General features: G+C 40.8%; 1 protein-coding gene across 3 annotated transcripts in view; it reads left to right on the forward strand.

Moving 5' to 3' along the window:
• The window catches only part of cntn2 (contactin 2), a 30,139-nt gene that overhangs the window by 3,281 nt on the left and 5,065 nt on the right, over window positions 1-21,793 (forward strand). For all 3 annotated transcript variants that reach the window (XM_030419555.1, XM_030419554.1, XM_030419557.1), the window contains 19 exons: window positions 1,357-1,498; window positions 2,940-3,115; window positions 3,334-3,429; window positions 3,700-3,912; window positions 4,345-4,447; window positions 4,650-4,831; window positions 6,313-6,449; window positions 7,188-7,317; window positions 7,692-7,842; window positions 12,218-12,345; window positions 12,825-13,000; window positions 13,716-13,836; window positions 15,011-15,169; window positions 15,442-15,591; window positions 15,854-15,924; window positions 16,519-16,753; window positions 18,088-18,203; window positions 19,313-19,499; window positions 21,375-21,487. In XM_030419555.1, the coding sequence (XP_030275415.1) occupies window positions 1,357-1,498; window positions 2,940-3,115; window positions 3,334-3,429; window positions 3,700-3,912; window positions 4,345-4,447; window positions 4,650-4,831; window positions 6,313-6,449; window positions 7,188-7,317; window positions 7,692-7,842; window positions 12,218-12,345; window positions 12,825-13,000; window positions 13,716-13,836; window positions 15,011-15,169; window positions 15,442-15,591; window positions 15,854-15,924; window positions 16,519-16,753; window positions 18,088-18,203; window positions 19,313-19,499; window positions 21,375-21,487 (2,786 nt within the window). The remainder of the gene's footprint in view (window positions 1-1,356; window positions 1,499-2,939; window positions 3,116-3,333; window positions 3,430-3,699; window positions 3,913-4,344; window positions 4,448-4,649; window positions 4,832-6,312; window positions 6,450-7,187; window positions 7,318-7,691; window positions 7,843-12,217; window positions 12,346-12,824; window positions 13,001-13,715; window positions 13,837-15,010; window positions 15,170-15,441; window positions 15,592-15,853; window positions 15,925-16,518; window positions 16,754-18,087; window positions 18,204-19,312; window positions 19,500-21,374; window positions 21,488-21,793) is intronic.

Genomic DNA, 21,793 nt, shown 5'->3' on the forward strand with positions numbered 1-21,793 from the left:
TGGAAGTTGTGCCCACACTTTATTAACTAGCTGCAGCAACGTTTTAAAAGTAGTTACATTTTAGAAGTGAAGTCACACAAGTGCGTGTGCGTGTTAAGTCACACAAGTGCTTGTGCTTGTGTCCCCACAGAGGAGCTGCACGAGCAGGCTATTAACCACGGTAATAGAGGATGCCAGATAACCAAGATGACGCATTCAAAATAACAACAATGACATAAGCCCCGATTGTTCTCTTTCTGATCAATACAACTAAATAATAATGACGAGTGCCTCATGCAGATCACTGTAGATATGCCAAGTTATTCCTCACATCGTGGTAGACAGAGTTACCAGCTAATCAACCTGGTGCTCAGTCCAATTCTTTGTTTTTACACTGCTTTTCTTCGTCACTCTTCTTATTTCTTCTCTCTTACGTGGGCAATGGTGGGGCATTCTTCAGCTCTGTTGTTGTTGTCTGTTCTCCTCCATGTTCACAGTTTGAGCTTGAATGTATCTGACCAGGTAAGAGCAGGCACTGCACCTGCGCAGGGGAGGGGCACTGCCCAGTACACGCTGCATGAGCGAGGGGGGCTGCCAGCAGCGTATGCACAAGAATGACACTTCTCAGACACTCCACTTGGCTCTGATTGGTTGTATTGAGCCTGGAGCAGTAGATGCTTGCAAACCAAATTGACCACAGGGCATCAGTGTTATAAGCATGGTGGAAGATAAAACATCACACTGGCAAGGGTTGCTTCATCACAATCAGTAAGCACCTATTGTGTCATATTGTTCGGATGAAAAATTGCACTATACGAAAAAACACTTTGATGAGCAACTTTGTACTTTGATTAAAATTATTGTCTCTCCTACGTCCATGACGTTTGCCAGGATAATCTGTCGTCACAATTTTTTAAAATAATTTAATGATTAAGGATTTACTGATTACAACTTATTTGTAGCATTTTTAATTAACCAAAAATTTAACAGCATTAACATTCATTCATACAAGAATATTCTTTTCATTATTTATTTTGTTTTTATCAAAACATCTAGTGGACAAAATCAAATCTTATGGTGGCCTTATTTATCAAGTTCAACCAAGTTGTTTTTGACAGTCCAAGTCTCAGCCTCTGCTTTTGCAGCTTAAGTTCAAACATGAAAGTTAACCATTTTTCCACAATTCTGTACTTTTTTATGTATGCAATAGCCATATTTGGTAGATACACAGAGTAACAGGAAACTGCATGAACCAAGGGAAGATATGGCTGATAGGAAGTTCTGTATGTATACACAATAGGAATGCCTCATCACTGGAATGTTTCTGGCACAAGGTTTGGGGTGTGATTAGTGTGTTGTTAAAACTGTTAATTCCAGGTGGAGACGTGTGTGTATCGGGTCATGACAGTGGGCCAGTGTTTGAAGAACAGCCCATCAGTGTAATTTACCCAGAGGGCCTGAAGGAAGGCAAGGTGACCCTCAGCTGTCAGGCCAGAGCCAGCCCAGCTGCTTCCTACAGGTGGGTAACACACGCACCCACACAAACACACACTCACTGAATGTGATCAGTTTTAGGGAGCGTGTATTCAATAAAATGTTTGCCTATGAAGATACATTCTTCAGAGGAAAGTGGCACTTGCAGGTTTTGATATTATTTGTTAATCAAAGAAGGACCACTGAGGGAAAAAAGTAAATGTAAACATATAACATTTGTGAAGCTTTTCATCTGACACAGACCTCAGTGATCCATTATGACATATTTAATACTTGGATTTCTCTCTTATTTCATGCATTACGACAGAAATCATGTCAATCAGTGTACTTTTTCTGTGCATATAATCGATATTTTTCTGCATCTCTGTGTTAATGGCAATTTTAGTGTAAACAGATACTCTTTAGTATGACCACAACTAGTAATTTGTCATCTTATAAACACTGATCAGCCACAACATTAAACACACTGACAGGTGAAGTGATTGACATTGATCAACTTGTTACAATTCAATGTTCACCTGGGAATCCTTGGGTCCTGGCATTCATGTAGCTACCACTTTACATGGACCAACCACCCAAACAAAGTGTTGTGTGGCAGGAAGGGTCGAGACGCTGTGTGGTATAACCATAGTCAGGAAATAGTGACTAATGGTAACTGATAATGACTCCTATATTGATAAAAGTAAGAAATGAAGGGTAATCAGTTGTGAAAGAAATGCTGAAATACTGATTGACCAAACCAGCTGATTGAAATGTACATGAACTTATTAAAGCTGCTGTAGTGTGATGATGTGAGTGTAGTAGTGTGAAAATGTAACCACAAATATAAGAATTAAACCATATAACCAAATATGTAACACATTTATTATGTTCAAAAATGCAGTTCAAAGAGTGATCCAATAAAATGGGATATATCAAGAAGGGGACTGGGTTATCAATAAGCCTGAAGGCCAGAGTTTTTAAAAGCCGGTGATATAGATAAAGGAAAAGCAGCTGTTTAAAAAAAACAAAGTTAGGCGAAGAGCTACAAGTGTACGTGCAGTTATGCACAGAGTCGAAGATGTTGTGCAGGTGCAGAAGGAAGAACAGGGATTTTCCATGGAAAAGTAGCAGTGTCAGCAGAAATAAAGAAGAACAGGGATTGGTTGAGGCCATGAAGCCCTGAGAAGACACTCCCAGTTTTTTGTGTTTAAAAGAGGATGCTCAATGCTTTGAACCTCGGGTCAGTTCAACTTGTTCACAGATTTTGTCTGTGTCTGATCTTGTGCTTTGGTTGCCAGCAAATAAAGTTCTACTGCACTCAGCCTTGAATCTTTGAAACCTTTTGGACCAATCAAGAAAAGTAAAGGGGATTTACAACAGCTGCTGTATGGCTGCATTCATTCCACTCTTTAACTTCATTGTGAGATATGTTTATCTCCTGTTTGCTATGTTCTTATCAATTTGCCACGCTTTCTGTCTTGTAGATGGCTCGTGAATGGCACAGAAGTCCCACTTGGTTTGGAACCACGTTACACCTTGGTGGCTGGGAACCTGGTGATCAGCAGCCCAGAGTCTATTCGAGACACAGGCTCTTATCAGTGTCTGGCCATCAACCGCTGTGGAACCATCATCAGTCGAGCAGCTAATGTCAAATTTGGCTGTGAGTAAGAAAAGGCCTTTCAGCTTTCTGTAGGGGTGGGCCAGTGTGGCAGGGATCAAAGACATTAGATAAGATCATGATTCAAAGGATTTACTTTACACTAATTCTCCATAGTTGTACATTGGTTACCATCAACTGTGTGTCATTGCTGCTTTTGTTACAACTAGAATGTGACCTTAGCCTTTCCATTACTTTCTCTTTCTCCACTGTTTCTCCAGATGTCAATGACTTCCCTCCAGACAGCAGGAGTCCTCAGACAGCATATGAAGGGTTAGGAACTTTCCTGGCCTGCCAGCCCCCTCCACATTACCCAGGTATCCCTTCTATTCCAGTATTAATACACATCCGGAAAAAAACAAACATGTTCAGACTACTTATTACAATCTTTTACTGAGAACTAACTTAATGTGTAAAACCTGCAACAGCAGTTGACAGGTTGGATAAGGGTCATAAAGCTTGTTTGGAATTAACAGAATTATTCCTCTTTTTTGGAATGCTGGCTGTTTATGGGTTTAATATTGAAATCGGAGCACTAGCCAGCACATTCCAACTGTGTTACTGGTCAACATTTTTTCTCTCCCCAGCTCTGTCTTACCGCTGGATAATCAATGAATTTCCCAACTTCGTCAAGACAAAGGATGGTCGATGGTTTGTGTCGCAGGTAACAGGGAACTTGTACCTGGCCAAAGCAGAGCCAAACGATACCGCAAAATACTACTGCTTCACTACCATCAACTTGGACATCAGCACGAAGAGCACCTTCAGCAAAGACAATCAGCTCACTGTACTGTCTGATGGTATGGATTCTTTACAGCTACACTACATTACTGACCTTTTAGTCACCACATGTAGCTCTACCATGGAGGTCTGCAGAAGCAAGAGCTGTTTGTACCTGATGACTTAAGGAAAAAGTGATATCTAAAAGAAGATTTTGTGGTGTACATTGTATGTGTGATAACCTGACTTAAGTTGATATCTGAGTAGAAGTAGAAGAGTTCTGTAATAATTTGTCAGATGTAATGTAATGTTATGTGCTTACTACAAACAAAACTTGTGTCATAACAATGTTATGCCTTGAAAACTTCTGCCTTGATGTAAATAGAAAATGTGTTCCAGTTCACCAAAATCACTGATAGTTGGTGCTGTCCCAGCTCGCTATTGGATAGAATTTAAGGTGTGAAATCTGGATGGGATTTAATCTGAACACTTGCAATGGTATTGTATTTCAGCCAATCCCAAGAAGTCAGCTCCAAGCATCAAAGTGCGTTTTCCAGCGGAGACCTACGCCCTTGCAGGACACACCGTTCAGTTAGAGTGCTTTGCCTATGGAAAGTAAGGAAACTCTGAAATCTGTCTGTCTCTGCAAGTCATTTGGGGTTGAGAGGCTGTGCCCTCTTTGGCTTTAGACATATTTCTTAATGTTTCCTTCTTCTTACTTGCCAGTCTTGGACCCCATCTGATATTTTATTTTGAAACTACCACATGCTCTTCCTTTATTTCGCCTCACACTGCAGTATATTCTTTGTTTTCTTAGTCCAGTCCCAAAGCTGCGATGGAGGAAGGTGGACGGTTTGATGCCGTCCAAGGCTGGCTCCAGTGCAGAAGGTCCCACCCTCAACCTGCCATATCTCTCCTTCGATGACGAGGGCCTATATGAGTGTGAAGCCTACAACTCAGAGGGAAGTGATACGTACCAGGGACGCATCAATGTGCAAGGTAAAGAAAAGATTTTGTGTCAGGCTGTTTTAATTGCAGCACTGCATATTGTACAAGGCCAATCAGTGAGGTTTTATAGCCTCTTACAGACACAGTCTGATGTTTATGTTACCATGCTGATGGTACATTAGCAGGTCAATCTCATGACTGAATTAACATTGTGGTCACAGTAAAGTAAAAGACAGGATGGCAGTCTGAACTGAAACATTTCCGTATCACTTTCAGGAAGTACTCGTTGAATTGTTCCTGGGCATTGATTGTATTGATTAGAAAGTGGAAACACCATTCCCCATGTGCCCCACTAGTGCCACCAGCCCTCACACTTCCTGACTGTTCAGATGAGGGTTGTCAGGATGAGAGGAGAAAGTTTGGAGAATCAACAGATTCAGATGAAGAACAGCAGCCCATTAGCTCAAAAATGAAGTGTGAAGTTGCACATTCAGATTAAATAGGTTGATGAAGGTTCTCAGTCATCCAGGTCATGCTAAGTGCTGTATTGTAGGCAACTGGACTTCTTCTTGAATTCTGACTATCTGGAGGACAGTTGCAGGCTGTTAAACTCTGTGTGGGAGTGTCCTTAAAGAGTTGTTAAGGACATATCTGAGGTGACTGTGGCTCAGGGTTAGAGCCAGCGTCTTGTTATCGGAAAGCTGCTGGATCGATTCCCCTGGTTGGCATGTCGAAACTTCCTTGGACAAGATATGGAACTATCAAACTGCTCCTGATGTGCCGGTCGGCACCATGCATGGCAGCCACCGCCATCAGTGTATGAATGTATGAATAACTGGAAGGCACATTGGACAAAAGCATCTGCTAAATGCCCTAAAATGTAAATGACACATGTGAGCTCTGAATTTCACATTCGTTAGGGCCACTTGTGGGTCTTTGGTCAAACCATCCTTCATATGGGTTGCTAACGCTAGGTGAGCCCAGGTGTGAATGGTTGTAAAGCTGTGATGATGACGTGTTCATGATCACAACATCATAGATGTACAATGATTACACGTTCATGATCATGTCATAATAATGTAATAATGAAATATTGATAGGTGAAATCATCAAGACAACAAAACGTCCCAGAGACCATGTACTATGTACCACTGGAGGTGAAACAATTGAAAAGATCATTTCAAACATGACTCATGATAGCCATTTTGGGTTGTGGCGCTTCCAACATATGTCTGCATTTTTTGTGTGGGGCATGAGTGCTAAATATGTTTTTAAACCCTCGTTGAGGAGTCCACTGACTTTCTTGACTGTCCATTGTCACAGTTTTTGGGAGATCACCCAACTATTACTCATTTTAGAAGCTGATACTACAGTGCATAGCCTGCAATTTCATTTAGAGCAGTGAACTACTCACATTATCAGAAATTAGCCAATCAGAATTGAGTGTTCACCACGACCATGGCATGATTATTATTGATTTATTTCCTGCTGTTTCTCATGTTTCTCACTACATTTCTGCTCCTACCCTCCAGCTCAGCCGGAGTGGCTGCAGGTAATGAGCGACTCAGAGGTGGAGATCAGTTCAGAGCTACACTGGAGTTGTGTAGCTGCTGGTAAACCACGACCCTCCGTGCGCTGGCTGCGCAATGGACAGCCACTCAGTACACAGGTAATGCAGCATGCTCGCTATAGTCTCTCTCTGTTCTATGTAACTCCACATACAAAGTTCTGTTAAAATACTCCTGCAGCTCTGCTTTAAAAAACAAACATGTGCTGTGTTCTTCCCCTTGTCCTGATGTTCAGGACACCAGTGTTCAGGTGATTTTCTTGTTTCCCTTTTATTTTAAAAATCTTTGCAACAGTAATACTTCAATCCAGAGAAATTACATTTCCTTAAATTAGAGAATACATTAAACCCACGAAAGGTCATGTTTTTTACGCTATAACTGTGCACCAAATTTCCCAAGATACAGAGGCCATGTGTTATTATTCATCCCAAGTGAACCTGACTCCTAGAGAAGAAAATCATTCTATTAATGAGGGCCATGATTGCATTTGGGCACAAATTCCGCTCAGCTCAGCCTCCAGACTCATTCTAAAGAGTAAGAACAAATTCAACAGTGGGAAAAACACTAACTCTCCTAGCCCCTCCCAACTCCGTTGCCATGGTTACTCACTGATGCTTACTAGGGGGCCTTGTCCAACAGTCAGTTGTCAGTGAGAGAGAAACTAACCAGATGGTGAATTATGTCCATTCAGTCCACTGCAAAACATTTTTTCTCATACACCACACCATAGTATATGCACAATACATTGCTTTGTTTCACGGCTCACACTTCCTGTGAGTTGTTTCCGTTTCACTCTTGTTTTCTTACTCCCACTTGACCGTTCCCTCCGACTCCTCCAGGACCGGCTAGAGGTGAATGGGCCTCGTCTGAAGATCAGTAACCTTGCCCTGGAGGATTCTGGGATGTACCAGTGTGTAGCTGAGAATAAACATGGTACCATCTACTCCAGTGCAGAGCTCAGAGTTCAAGGTAGTTATCTACATAGAGCTGTCTTTATTTTAACTTGTATAAAGCATTTAACATGCTTTTTAGTTTGAAAAGATGTACTTTTCATTTCCAAAATTTGAATTTTACAATGAAAGTATTATATCATACTGAATAGAGCTATTAAACATTAAGATCTGTATCACTAAAGCATACACATCTTCTTCATATCAATGCATATTAAAGTTTAATATTTGTAAGTTAATAAGCTTTAATACTGTACTGCTCTCTTGTAATAATTTAACATGATTCTGACATTGGTTCACATTTCCTGCAATTTTCTCCCTGCTGTCATCCTCCCCCCTCCTTTTCCCCTCTGTATTGTTATTCTGACTCTATCCTACCTTCTGTACTTTCAGTTCAGGCTCCAGACTTCAGGTTAAACCCAGTAAGAAAATTGATCCCAGCCGCCAGAGGGGGACAGGTTATGATCGAGTGTCGGCCTCGTGCTGCCCCGAAGCCCAGCCTGTTCTGGAGCCGTGGGACGGAGCTGCTCACCAACAGCAGCAGGTAGTGCTAAGTCAACTTGATTTTCATATCGCTCAACAATGATAAAAAGACAAAAATAAATAAATAAACTTGGCTAGATGTAGACGCTGAGAATGCCATGGTCAAGTTGTTTTGCTCAACTCTAGAGACCTGTGGTAATAATGCCATGGCCACCAATAATTCTGGGCTCTGCTTGGCTGAAAGGTGTGTATTAAATCTAACTGGACCCCTATGACATATGTGTTTGATTGCTGTTTTTTTATTAATGTGCTAGTTTTATATGGAGGACCAAACCTGACATAAGTATAAATAAATAAATGCATAAATAAATACATAAATAAATAAATAAATACATAAATAAATGCTGAAATAAATAAATACGTGTATAGATAAATAAATGCATAAATAAATAAATGCATAAATAAATGTTTAGTTTTTAGTTATGCAGATGACACACAAATTTACATAACCATATCACCAGGGGACTATAATCCCATACATACCCTGAGTAGATGCATTGAACAAATCAATGATTGGATGTGTCAGAATTTTCTTCAGTTAAACAAAGATAAGACTGAAATAATTGTTTTTGGATCCAAGGAAGAACGACTTAAAGTCTCTGCTCAGCTTCAGTCTGTATTGTTGAAAACTACAGACCAAGTCAGTCTTACAGGACTCCCTAAAAACTCCATCAGACAGTTGCAGCTGATTCAGAACGCTGCTGCTCGAGTCCTAACAAGAACCAAAAAAGTAGATCACATCACTCCAGTTCTTAGATCTTTACACTGGCTTCCTGTCTATCAAAGAATAGATTTCAAAGTCCTGTTGTTGGTTTATAAAGCATTGAATGGTTTCGGGCCAAAATACATTTCTGATCTGCTGCCGCGCTATGATCCATCCAGACCTCTGAGATCATCAGGTACCGGTCTGCTTTCAGTCCCCAGAGTCAGAAGTATACATGGAGAAGCATCTTTCAGTTACTATGCGCCACATATTTGGAACAAACTCCCTGAAAATTGCAGGTCTGCTCCAACACTCACCTCTTTTAAATCAAGACTTAAAACATTTCTTTTTGCCACTGCTTTTAACTGAAGCAATTCAAGTCTTTGAACTGCATTATTACTCTGACTCTACAGTCTTGTTTCTTTCGAAGCTTCTCTATTTTAGCCTACTTGTTTTGATGTTTGTCTCTTAATGTTGTTGTGTTCTTAAAATGCTATTTGTATTTATTTTTATTATTATTATTATTATTTTTTTTTTTTTAATGCAATTTTTAATGTCTTTTAAATGAAATGTTTATGTCTTTTAATGTAATTTGTGTGTGCCTGTAAAGCACTTTGAGTTGCCTTGTGTCTGAATTGTGCTATACAAATAAACTTGCCTTGCCTTACATGCATCTAAAAATCCGATCATAGTCAGACTAACGCAGTAATTCGGTTTTCTTGAGTGTCATGTAAACGCACTGACTGTCATACAGCCTGCTGGTCACAACTCAAAGAAATAAATATAACTTAAAGAGGTCTCTCCAAAATGAGAGATAACTACTAAAAATCAATCAATTTCAACAATAATCAAAAATACAAAATAAGCAGCACCCTCTAAACCTAGTGTCTCTAACATCAAGATGCTACTGGTGTCAGGCTGGTGTCAGTAAACCCCCACTAAAACCCTTGCCCAATTTCCTTACCGCAATTTCACAGTTTTTGGATAACACAAAGGTAACTCAAAGAGCACTACACACACACAAGGCCAGTTGGTCAAAAAAAGGGCCAAAATCACACCGAGGGCAACTATTTAAGCAGAGGTATGGTCTGGAAGGTGGTAGGTGGTTGGAGGAGATGGACAGACGCCGCACCAATCAGATCACCGGCAGAACCAGGAAGTAGGCAGGTCTCGTGCCAGCCAATCCTCAGCAAGGGATCCCACATCCTGCTTAGCCTGACATAGATGCACAACACAGATGCACATAGATACTGGAGGAGGCCGTAACAGTCGTGCATTTGGTTTTCAGACTGTTTCTGTCACAGGTGTAGTGGTGAACCTAAAAGTTGATTTGAAAGGTGAATTTATTGAACACGAGGAATATGGCATAGAGGTGATGATGACCTCAGGCGCAGGCAGGTGGCTGCACAGGTGGTTAGGGGTGGGAATCGAGAACCAGTTCTTCTTAAGAACCGGTGCCTGGTGAGTTGATTCCTTGGAATCCTTAGCATGCCTGCTTGATGATTCCGCTTACCGGTTCCGCTCTTTGCAAATGCGTCATGACGTCACACACGTGCTGCGTTGTTTTGGTTCAAAGAGCAGCAAACATGGCGTCGAGTCAGAAGCGCTCCAAAATGTGGTTATATTTCACGCAAAAAGACGACAATACGCTCGCTTACAACACTTGCAAAGTTTCCATTTCATCAAATGGAACTACCCCCAGTATGCAGAAACATTTGGCCACACAGCAATTCATTTGCAGGAATATCTCATGTTGATACACTACTACTTAGCGACGCAAGTGAGACAAGCAGCAGCAGAGCTAACAGCTGGGAATATGTGGGGAGACAAGTAAATGACTTAACATTCATGAGTGTGCAGCAGCATGCAGGGGTATTTACTAGAGATGCACCGATCGATCGGCAACCGATCGCAATCGGCCGATAATGTCCCTATCGGTTTTGATCGGAGTTCTCAAAATAGATCAAATCAGGCCGATCAGATGACGTTTCAATATAGAGACAGTGCACTGACTGCATGCAGGGTGGGAATTTCACGGTGGCCATGGCCGCTGTTGCCCCGCACTTTGGCCTTGATGCAGCGTGAAAAAAATCTCATCGTGTGGCCTCTGTGCCCCTGGCCCGGTCAGCGTAGCGAGCTTGCCTTTAATTACAGCCACCTGAGTGCACAGTAGTCACTCACAGTAACTTCAGTGAGTTCGCGGTTCACGCAGGTGGAGTCTCATCATCACGATGATCTCACGTGAAAGCCTCTCAAACAGCAGCAGCGTCTCAAAACAGAAGTACGAAACTTACAGCACAGCGAGCGCGCGCAGCCGGTTTTGACATGATACGTAACTGACTTATGTGGTAGGATTTAGTCCGGTAAAGTTGGAAATATATTCACAGACTCGAACTTCGCGGATCAATAACTCATAAGTGAAACCTTGTTAAAACACAACTGACGGCTCTTTCCTACCGTAGTACGGTAGACAACGAGCTACAACCGTATGTTAATCAAAACGAGCGTCTGGACATTAACTCTGGTCTGTATGGTCAGCCAGCTGTGAGACGAGGGCGCAGGGACCGTCTACAAAGTGCAACACTGAAAAGAGAAACTACAAAAAATATTCAGTAACTTCACTATTATTCAGAGTGTAGTGTCACCAAAATCATTCCACACATCAGTGGTCTCCTGATGGTTATTCTACAGATTTTTTGTTTGGAAAAAATGTGCTTTGCCATAATTTTGGGGAATTTCTATTGGGAGAAATATTCAATAACACTAATATTCAGTGTAGTGTCACAAAAATCACCTCACCCTAACCCTACTTAACAAAAACTGTTTTGTAATGTAACATTAACTTGATATTGGTATTTAAAAAATGTTTTAATACGTAATCCTTGTCTTATTATAAATTAGGATGTTATGGTATCAGTCTGAAAGGTAAATCAACACATTTTACTCAGTGGCCTTTGTGCCCTGTCATGTGGCCTTGGTGCCCCTGAAAAAAAAAGTGAAGGCCAAATGGACTTGCCCCTAAAATGACAAAATTCCCACCCTGACTGCATGCATTCCCACTAGTAAGCTACAGTTACTCTATGTAAGCTGAGTCCAAGTTGTCTCTAAGAGTCTCTAGAGTGTGAAATATTGCACATTGCCTCAGCCTGCAATAAAACGGTGGTCAATTCATGATACTTTCTCATCTCCTAATTTTTATACTTAATAATACAATGTCAATGTTGTGTAAGAAAAATCATTAATTAAATATATGAAAGTTACACAAGACAACAATATAGAAGAATTTATGGATTTGACACTGTGATCGGTGATCGGCAATATCGGGATCGGCAGATACTGCTTTTGGTGATCGGTGATCGGCCCCAAAAATCCTGATCGGTGCATCTCTAGTATTTACCTTATAAAATCATAATGATTCATCACTGCTATGCAACATAAAGTGAGAGCCGACACACAGGAGGTGTATGCAGTGACAGGAACACCTGTACAATAAAACACAATCCAATACAGTAGCACCGACATCTTTGTGATGCCTGTAATGTTCATGTTATGGTATAAATTTGAAGCCATAGTTTGTGATGCTGTATGGGACAACATGATGGTTGGCAGCAGTACTGTAGTGATCCAGCTGAGGGCGCTCTTAACCCTCTGTATGTTTGTCATGTCTCGTCAGAATCACAGTAACTCCAGACGGAATCTTGTGGATCCACAATATCAGCAGGGCAGATGAAGGGAAGTACACCTGCTTCGCTGAAAACTATCTGGGCAAAGCCAACAGCACCGGACACCTGTCTGTCAGAGGTACACACACACACACACACACGCTCCAAAACACACAATGATACTTACTGAATATTTGTATTCAAGCTGTGAATACAAATATGAACATAGCACTGGCATGTATTAGCATATTAGCATGCGCATGGACAGCAACTGAGAACAAAACTATGGTCACTCAGCAAAATAATCAAAGCATATACCATTAATCCGCATCATGGACTTAGTTTATTGTCACTTATATTTCACTTTAAAATGTCTTCATATATTTGTTTCTATTGCAGCTTAATGTAAAGATTTCGGGGGCTGGGGTAGATAGATTTCACATGTACAGAACAGAACAACAAAATCGCAGTAAACAATTTGCATTGACAGAACATCTGATACAAGTTAAACACTGACTCTCTTCTCCTCCTTTTCGTATTCTAAAAGTTTAGGGTCCCATAGAGTCGAGACCATTCACAGCTCTGCCACTGGCTCACTTTTTTGTCCAAACCTTTTAGATGCCACTAAGATCACACTGGCTCCTTCCAATGCTGACATCAATCAGGGGGAGAATGTGACACTGCAGTGTCACGCATCCCATGATCCCACCATGGACCTGACCTTCACCTGGGCCCTCAATGGGGTCCTGTTGGAACTTGAGGATTCTGATGGGCCATATCACAGGGTGGAGGGGGTGAGTCCCTTGTAGCATGCTGGACAGAAGGTGGTTTGGACCAATTTTGTGTGTTAGACTGTGAGATCCTGCAGAACTGTACTCATCTGAGATGAAACACTGCAGCGGGATTGGGTGTTTTTGTTAGGCAGAGTAGGGGAAGGAGGGCTATCATTGATAATTGAGCCTGGGATGCATTCTCATTATTTCCATCCAGGCTTCAGAACATCAATGCACAAGTAAAACCATGGATGACCATTAGCAGAATCCACATCAGCTTTGAGCTATTGTCAGTTTTGTAATTCTCAAGAAAAGACTGCAAGGCATCTTTCTTTGAACAAAGGTTCTATCTGACTTGACTGAGGAGGATAAACACTGTGTGGTTACTTTATCAGGGATTTTATATTTCCACTTGCCTTTCAGTAATTGCACCAAACTCAAATAGCCTTTTTTTTGTATATATTTAAATAGTTTTGTCCAGACAAGTACAAACATTTGTAGTAATTTTTTTAAAAATCCAAGTTATCAAATCACTGTTCATAAGGTTGTGGTGTCAAATTAAGGATGACAATATTCTATATATTTCTTGAAAGAGTCTAGAAGAAAACGTGTTAGTCCATCTGTCAGTTTAAGTGGCTCTCAACCCTGAGCTTCCTCAGTCTGTCATGCTATTGACTAACAGAGCCTTTCACTAGTTTGCTTGGTTCTCACTTTTGCTCTGTCTTTGACCTTTCAGAAGGAAAATATTGGTGACCTGTTGACTGTGAATACTCAGCTGAGTCAAGCAGGGATGTATACATGCACAGCTCAAACTGTGGTGGACAGCGCCTCAGCTTCAGCTAAACTGGTGGTTCGAGGTAAGATGCATCAGAGCTTTCCGTGTTTTCATATTACAGTTTTTCTCAGTCACTTTGGTACATTTCACAGATCAGAATTGAAATTCTCAGAACTACTTGTTCAGTCTTCACATCATTGTGTCACTTGTGCACATCAATAAATTAGTTTCTCATTTCTTTTAACAAGTTGCAAATGCTTTGGTACATCCATGCAAGTGGTTATGTACAACTCTCTGCTGTTTCCTACATTATCAGTTGCTTATGTCATGTTGATCAAAATGTATTAGAATGGGTCTCTGTTGAATAGTCTCACTCCCCACAACATTTAGGCATTAGTTTGTCACATAAGTCTTTACATGCAAAATGGTTGAACAAGTTGTCATAATATATCAAGCATATTTCTATACATTACCATTAGACTTTTTTCCTAAATCTGTCCTGAATTGGTAAATTGCTCCCAGGTGCAAACTTGACTTTCTCTAACGAAGGGAAATGTGTGAAGCATTAGATCAACCAGTGATTAACCAGTTTTCTGAAAAGTTTTCCCTCAGGAGGTTGTCCGATGTTCACATTTCTTTTGTTGTTTGTTGTTTTCTTTGTGCTATGCAGTGCTGTCTTTTCCTTTCTGTATCGCAATGACATGTAAGGACTTATGCGACAAACTAATGCCTAAATGTTGTTGGGAGTGAGACTATTCAACAGAGACCCATTATAATACATTTTGATCAACATGACATAAGCAATTGATAATGTAGGAAACAGCAGAGAATTGTACATAATCATTTGCATGGATGTACCAAAGCATTTGCAATTTGCTTTTTTGATGTGCACAAGTGACACAATGATGTGAAGATTGAACAAATAGTTCTGAGAATTTCAATTCTGATCTGAGAAATGTACCAAAGCGACTGAAAAAAACTGTAATTAGATCAAAGCAGTTGGATAAATCAAGTAAAGAGCCTTATATATACAATGACAATGTAGGCAAAGTATCCCTGGATTTCAATGCCAGGCAGAAATGCCAGTTTGTCAGTTGTTTGTGCACTCAGTTCAGTGTTGAACTATACAGGTGTTGTCACTTTGATAGAACAACCGTTTCTACTGTTGTTTGAGCTGTGATGGATGATGGAGCACCGATCAAGCTCTGGAGATTCTCTTATTTATGACTGGAGTAACATTCGTGTGTTGTGTCCAGGCCCCCCAGGACCTCCCGGAGGTTTACTGGTGAAGAATGTTGCTGAGACATCAGTGGAACTCAGGTGGAGTCGTGGCTACGATAACCACAGTCCCATCGGCAAATATATCATCATGGGCCGATCATCACTCTCATCAGAGTGGAAGAGGATGAGGACAGGTGTGTGTGTGTGTGTGTGTGTGTGTGTGTGTGTGTGTGTGTGTGTAGAACTGAAACTATGTTATCAATAGATGATGATAATGTGTATAATTTTGCAGAATTTAAGTATTAGTTTTAAAATCAAAAATATTTACTGGGAACAGCTTCTCAGGGGGGAGGACTAGTCATAGTCATAGTCAGACTAAATATGTACTTCAATATTTTTGGCTGTGGGGAATATGTTTTCATAAATGTCTATGTAAGTAATTACACAACTCCTCACTGTACACCAGACCCGGTTAACATCGAGGGGAATGCAGAGTCGGCCCGCGTGATGGGGCTGATGCCCTGGATGGATTATGAATTTCAGGTCATTGCCAGCAACATCTTGGGCAGCGGAGAGCCCAGCATGCCCTCACACACCATCCGCACACAGCAAGCAGGTGAGAGGCCACAGGTCGCATCCAGTACACTTATGGTGTTTCATTTCACATTCAATTTAAGTTCATCACTATGTCTGGATGTTAGAACATAACTGTATAAAGTTATCTGAATACTAAGCCAAAGCAGATAAGAGCAGTGATGCAGCAGCTGTAGGAGTATCTACATGTTGTTTCCACCTATACCACTGGCCACTGATCCACTAATGCAGATTATATCATGTGTATATATATATTATGATGTGTTTGTATGTTTGGCCCTCAGCTCCAACAGTGGCCCCCAGTGGACTTGGAGGAGGAGGAGGAGACCGCAATGAACTTATTGTTACCTGGACGGTGAGAAGCTGTTTCTCTGTGGTTTGTGTGTATGTGTGTGTGTTTGCTCCATGTGCACATACTGTAGTATATTGTGCATGTAAATGTATAGCACACAGCGCTACAGCATAATAACAAGTCATTTCAAGCACTGTTTGTAGACACGATCTAATCTACAATGGACCGGAGCACGGAGTGACATCACTGGAGACGAAAGCCTTTACATTACTTTATTCACACATGCAGTAGTACTCCCAAAAGACCTGTAAACATACTTTAATGTGTGCATTTGGTGGAGTTACCCTCTAAGATCCAATGAGATTACTTAAGTAATCTACATATTACATTTTTAAGTGATTGTAGAATATAGTGTTAAGCACTGCTGCCTACTATTGTGAATTGTATACATTTCCATTAAGAGTCCTCTGTTTTACTGTTTTCAAATCTGTCATTAAACAATACTTACGTGTCAGTATGAATGCTGAAATAGTTTTTGCTTGCTGTAATAATTGCTCTTGTTTATCCTGGCTGTGGAAAGAACCTGCACTGTACCTTGAAATTAAAATGAAGATGATGATAAGCTTTTGCATCTTAACTTTCTGCTGACTTTTCCAGCCCATGGCCAGAGAGTACCAGAATGGTGATGGCTTTGGCTACATCCTGGCGTTCAGGAAGAAAGACGCATCATCTTGGACAGTGGTGCGTGTTCCTCTTGTTGAGTCATCCCGATATGTATACTACAATGACAGCCTGACGCCGTACAGTCCCTTTGAGGTGAAGATCAAAGCTTATAACCGCAGAGGAGAAGGTCCTTTCAGCCAGATCGCTGTGGTCCACTCTGCTGAGGAAGGTGAGTCACTGTGAAACAAGTGGTCATTTCAAAGGACAAATCATTTGACGGAATAATAAATACTAACTCCATCTAGGGAGGAGTTGATTGTCCTTGGTGGGCTGCTGAAGTGATTTGTATTAGGAAACCTTTACTCACTAGTATTCTGCATCACTGCCCAGCAGTTTTCTGTTTTTGTACACCATGAACAGAATGACTCATGGAACATTAGTGTTATTATTATTGTCCCTAACAGTCCAAGTTTTCCAGTTCCTCTGCAATATTCAGCTTTAAATGCTCCTCTGTAAAAAAAAAAAAAAAAAAAAGGCCAGGCTTTAAGTGTAGCAGGTAGAGCATAGCCCAGTCTTGTTGTCTTACATTCCAGACACACTATGTAGTGTGTGTTCGATGCATTCATAAGTCCAGAAAATTGCATTCTCCACTGTATCAACTTCAGGCGAATATGAAAATCATCATTAGAACTACCGTGATTGGGTGTGCAGCACAGAAAAGGGGGGTATCAGTCTGCTAGTGTCTTTGGCGTCTTACATGAGGGAAAACATAGCGCAGTTATACGTGAGTCTGTCCTACCAACTCTCACATTTCTGCCTGAAAAACAGCGTCTTTCTCTGGCAGCAGAGCCAGGCAGCTCCCACAGTTGAAAGGTGGTGATTATATGATGCAATTCAGAGCAAAAAACTTTAACTCACCACATCTTTGTCGCCTTCCACTGTTGTGTTGTTGTAGTTTCCTTGTCAGGCAACTTGTATTTAAAAAAATCACAACGACTGTCAGCCATCTCGACTGAGTCTTTCCTGCAGAAAACAGCATCCTTCCCTGCAAGTGAAAGCCCGACAGGGTCCATTATGTCATTTTGTAAGGATCAGGTCAGGATCTCAATCACAACACATAACAGCATCCATGTGATTATAAACAGTCAGTGGGTACATGTTTAGATCAACAAGTGAAAAGACGGTGAAAAAAATACACAGATGTCACAGTCATGATATGTAACGGCTCACTTCTTTAGGTTCTACAGCCCCGTTGGAGCATCTTTAAGCCGGTGCTGCTCCGTTCAGTGTAAACAAAAACAGGCGTCATAAAAGTGAGCCTTTGTTGTGGCGATAATGCAGAGTATTTGTGTGAAAAGCTGCTGTCTCCAGCTGCTGAATTTATCTGTCACCACTAGAGGGCAAGCACAGTTCTGAGGAGATTGACCACAGCCAGCTCAATTATGAAGTCACTGACAATAAAAGATGAACATGGCTGTCATTTTGTGTAATATCAGGACACAGTGTACATCATGATGTTTGCAGCATGTATGGCCATACTGACCTCTCACTGACTCCTCACAGAGCCCACAGTGGGACCGCCGAGCATCAACGCCACAGCAATGACCGCCTTTGAGATTCAGGTTTCATGGGAGCCCGTCCAGCAGCTCAGTGCCAACGGCATCCTCAGAGGATATGAGGTGAGCATAGAATTCAAAGGAGGTGAAAAATTACACGATTGAGTAATGTAATCTGTTTTACAAAGTACAGAAAAAATGTACTATGTACCAGACTTGAACTGTCTCATATTGTTTTTAAGTATGGCCCAGCTGAATCATATTTAAAAACTGCATGTCCTCAATAGAAACTTCTGCACCACAAAAGCAAGGTAAGACACGTGACGTGACATCCAACTACTAAAATATGATGCAGGAAAAAAGCAGAAGTTGATTATCAGGGACATTTAGGTCTAGGATGTATTTTGTCCTTGGCTGTCCTGTCCTTCATGTTCTCACTGATCCTGCAGCCACAGTGGGTTTTTTTTGATCTGCCATAAGGAAAACACTTTGGTCTCATAAACAAGGTTGACCTTGTGTCTACGACTATTTTATTTGTCCACACCCCTCAGATTGATCATTAAAGTTCTAATAATTTTATTACAGGTACTAGGTTCAATTATTCCTCATTCTACAACATAGGGTGATGTTACAACATGCCTGTTGTTGTCCCTTTGTGCTACTCACAAAGATAAAAAAGTCATAAAAATCAACTATTATCAAAGGTGGAGTGTTGTAAATGATTAAAGGGGTTTCTGAGTCTGAGTTTCCTTTTTTCAAAAATCCATGATCAGCTCCTTTACTCTGTTTTGTGTCCTGAACCTGATGAAGCTCAATTTATCAACTTGATTTGATTTGTTAGCAAGATCATAACAAGGATCATCACAAATGTATTAGTCAGTCAGTGCTGTTGTGGCTGATATTGGCACATTCTGGGCCTGTTGGTAAAGTTTAAGATGATAAATGTTGAGACAGACAGCAACTACAGACATACATAACTCAAATATAAAAAAATAATGACGTATTAATTGCATCTGCTGCTGTGAATGCAGTGAGTTTTAATGATCTGAGACATGGTGTTAGATCCTAAAGGTTGTATTTAAACTGTCAGTTCCTGGATAGGTTTATATATGTATTTTTTATTTTATTCATGTATTTTCTGCCATTCCAAGCAAAGGGCCACAGGTCGGGTTCGGACCCTAGGCCGCTACAGCGTGGATAGGGCCTCTTTTTAACATGATGTGTGTCTGCAGATCCGGTATTGGCGGCAGCATGAACGGGAAGCGGCAGCAGACCGAGTGCGGACTGCAGGATTGGAAACAACAGCCAGAGTTTCTGGACTTCGACCCAGCACTCGATACCATGTCGCTGTTCTGGCATACAACAGCGCCGGCACCGGGCCACCCTCACCGCGGACCACTGTCACCACCAGGAAACCACGTATGGCTTCTGCCCCCAGTCATGCATCAAATTTACAGGAGGATATGACTATATTTGTCTGTCATGTCAGTTCAATAAGTGTGAAAGCAAAGTTGGTTAGCGACAGGTTTTTATGACTGTAGATACGTCTTTTAGCTCAAATTTAAAGCTAAACACTGATAAATCCATCTGCTGAATGCCAGCTGTTTAAGGAAGCAATCTGTATTTATGGTGTGTATGTATATTTTTGAAATATTGGGCAGTCAGGTACCTTGTATTTGCGTATGTGCCTTTATTTATGATATTTGAGGTTCAACAGATCATTTTCTTAATTGTTTCTTGGTGACATCAGAAGAAGTAGCTGCACCGGGTCACTACAGTTTGATTTCTGCCTTTCCCAAGACTTTCTCATTTTTGACTGGCAGTGGTTTTGTCATTATGACTTTCCATATACACAGACGCAGATGCGAAGAAATGCATGATGTGATATCGCCTTGTTGGTGTTTTTCCTGGAGCATCTAAACGTTGCTCCAAGGCCTTCATTGAAACTGACTGATCATGTTTTTATGATGTCATAGTTTAGCGTCTCGAAAAATATGTTCATGAGATAAGTGAAAACGCGTGTTTTATGTTTAATGTTGTGAGATGGACCATGTCAACTTCATCAAGTATTTTTGTTATCTAAACTTAACTATTTCTGTCACCCAAACGTAACAAAGTACTTTTGTTACTTAAATCTAACAGTGACAGTTAACTGAAAGGAAACAGAAAATAATAAGAGAACTTAGGTTGAAAATGATAAGAACAGGGACAGACAAGAAAAAGGGAACAGCGTGTTACAGTGATCCAGACAGGATACAAAGCCGAGCATAAGTCATATCCTCATTCAGCCACGATTGGTGTGCTTCACTTAGTCTGTATTTTGTCATTTTCAATGATGGTCCTGGAGCAAAATACATTATATTTTAGGAACAGCACCAACTAGGGGTATTAGAGACAGTGCACAGACACACACAGGTGTTGTCTCCTCAGGCATGTCCTGTCTTTAACAGCCTATTACCATACCATCTGGTTAAATGACCCATGCAGTCTCCTTCTCCACCCCTCCTCTTGGCAGAAATGGATTATCCCTCTCAGCTGTAGCAGCCAGTGGGTGTCAGTACTCAGGAAGGAGAGTAGGTACTTAACACTTCCTGGGCCTGAGGTTGTAAAAGTAAAACAGGAGGATTAGACATGATCTCTGTTTGAGAACAGCATCACTCCCCTGCCTGGAGTCAGATTGTACACAGAGACCAGTCATAATATACCTCACTTACCTCCATACTGAATAGTAGTAGTATGTGTGTCTGTCTTTATGAAGTATTAAAAAACCCTGTGCTCTACTATGCTGTATGGTAATACAAATGTTATAATGTACCTTCGCTAGCATGGAGTCTACCCATTTATAACTGCTTGCTCATTCATTATAGAAAAACATAGACATACAGTGTAGATAAATATATGAATTAATATACATACAGTACATTACAACAAAGATAAATATATATTTGTCAATTTTGGGTAATTGCATAATAGATAGATTTTTTTGAAAGCATCTTTTGCAATGTTTTATAAAACCCCTAACCATCCTACCATGTAAAGATCTGAATTTTAAAAGGCTGCTCCAGTGATTTAGTACTGCACATTTATTAAGTTGAAGGATTTGTGATAGAGAAAAATGAAATAGCAGCAGCAGAGGACAGGGTATCCAGATATTTAGATTCCAAAGTTCCTAACACCAAGCTGACTATTATTTTTCTTTCAGAGACACAATCAGATCTTTTTTATTTTCCTTCTGCTATCGAAAAATGTTTTTTTTTATAATCTTTAAAAAACATTTTTCTGTTTCCATTACAGCTCCTAATCGACGTCCTGGTAACGTGTCATGGAAGACTGATGGCTTATGGGTAACAGTGAGGTGGGACCATGTGAAGGCCATGCACAATGAGTCAGCTGTACTGGGCTACAAAGTGAGTCCTGTCTGTCTAAAAGTGTGTATATGTGTGTTTTCTAAGAGGGTTCTCTCAGGTAGTGCTATCCACAGGTGTTGACTGAAGAAAGTCGCACTGTAAGTCAAGTGAAGACAAAAAAGACTTGACAGACAGACAGACAGCTGTGAGACTGGACTTCCTGTGTCTTCAGCCTTGTTGCAAAAATATTCAGATCAGGTTTGACCTGGTAAAATGTGGGAAAAGTAAATCATGAATAAGCCAGTTCCAGGCTGCGTACCTGCACAACTGGCATATTTTATTTTAAGATCTATTATTAGGACTACA

This window comes from Sparus aurata, chromosome 6 (genome assembly GCF_900880675.1).
Source record: "Sparus aurata chromosome 6, fSpaAur1.1, whole genome shotgun sequence".
Taxonomy (NCBI): domain Eukaryota; kingdom Metazoa; phylum Chordata; class Actinopteri; order Spariformes; family Sparidae; genus Sparus; species Sparus aurata.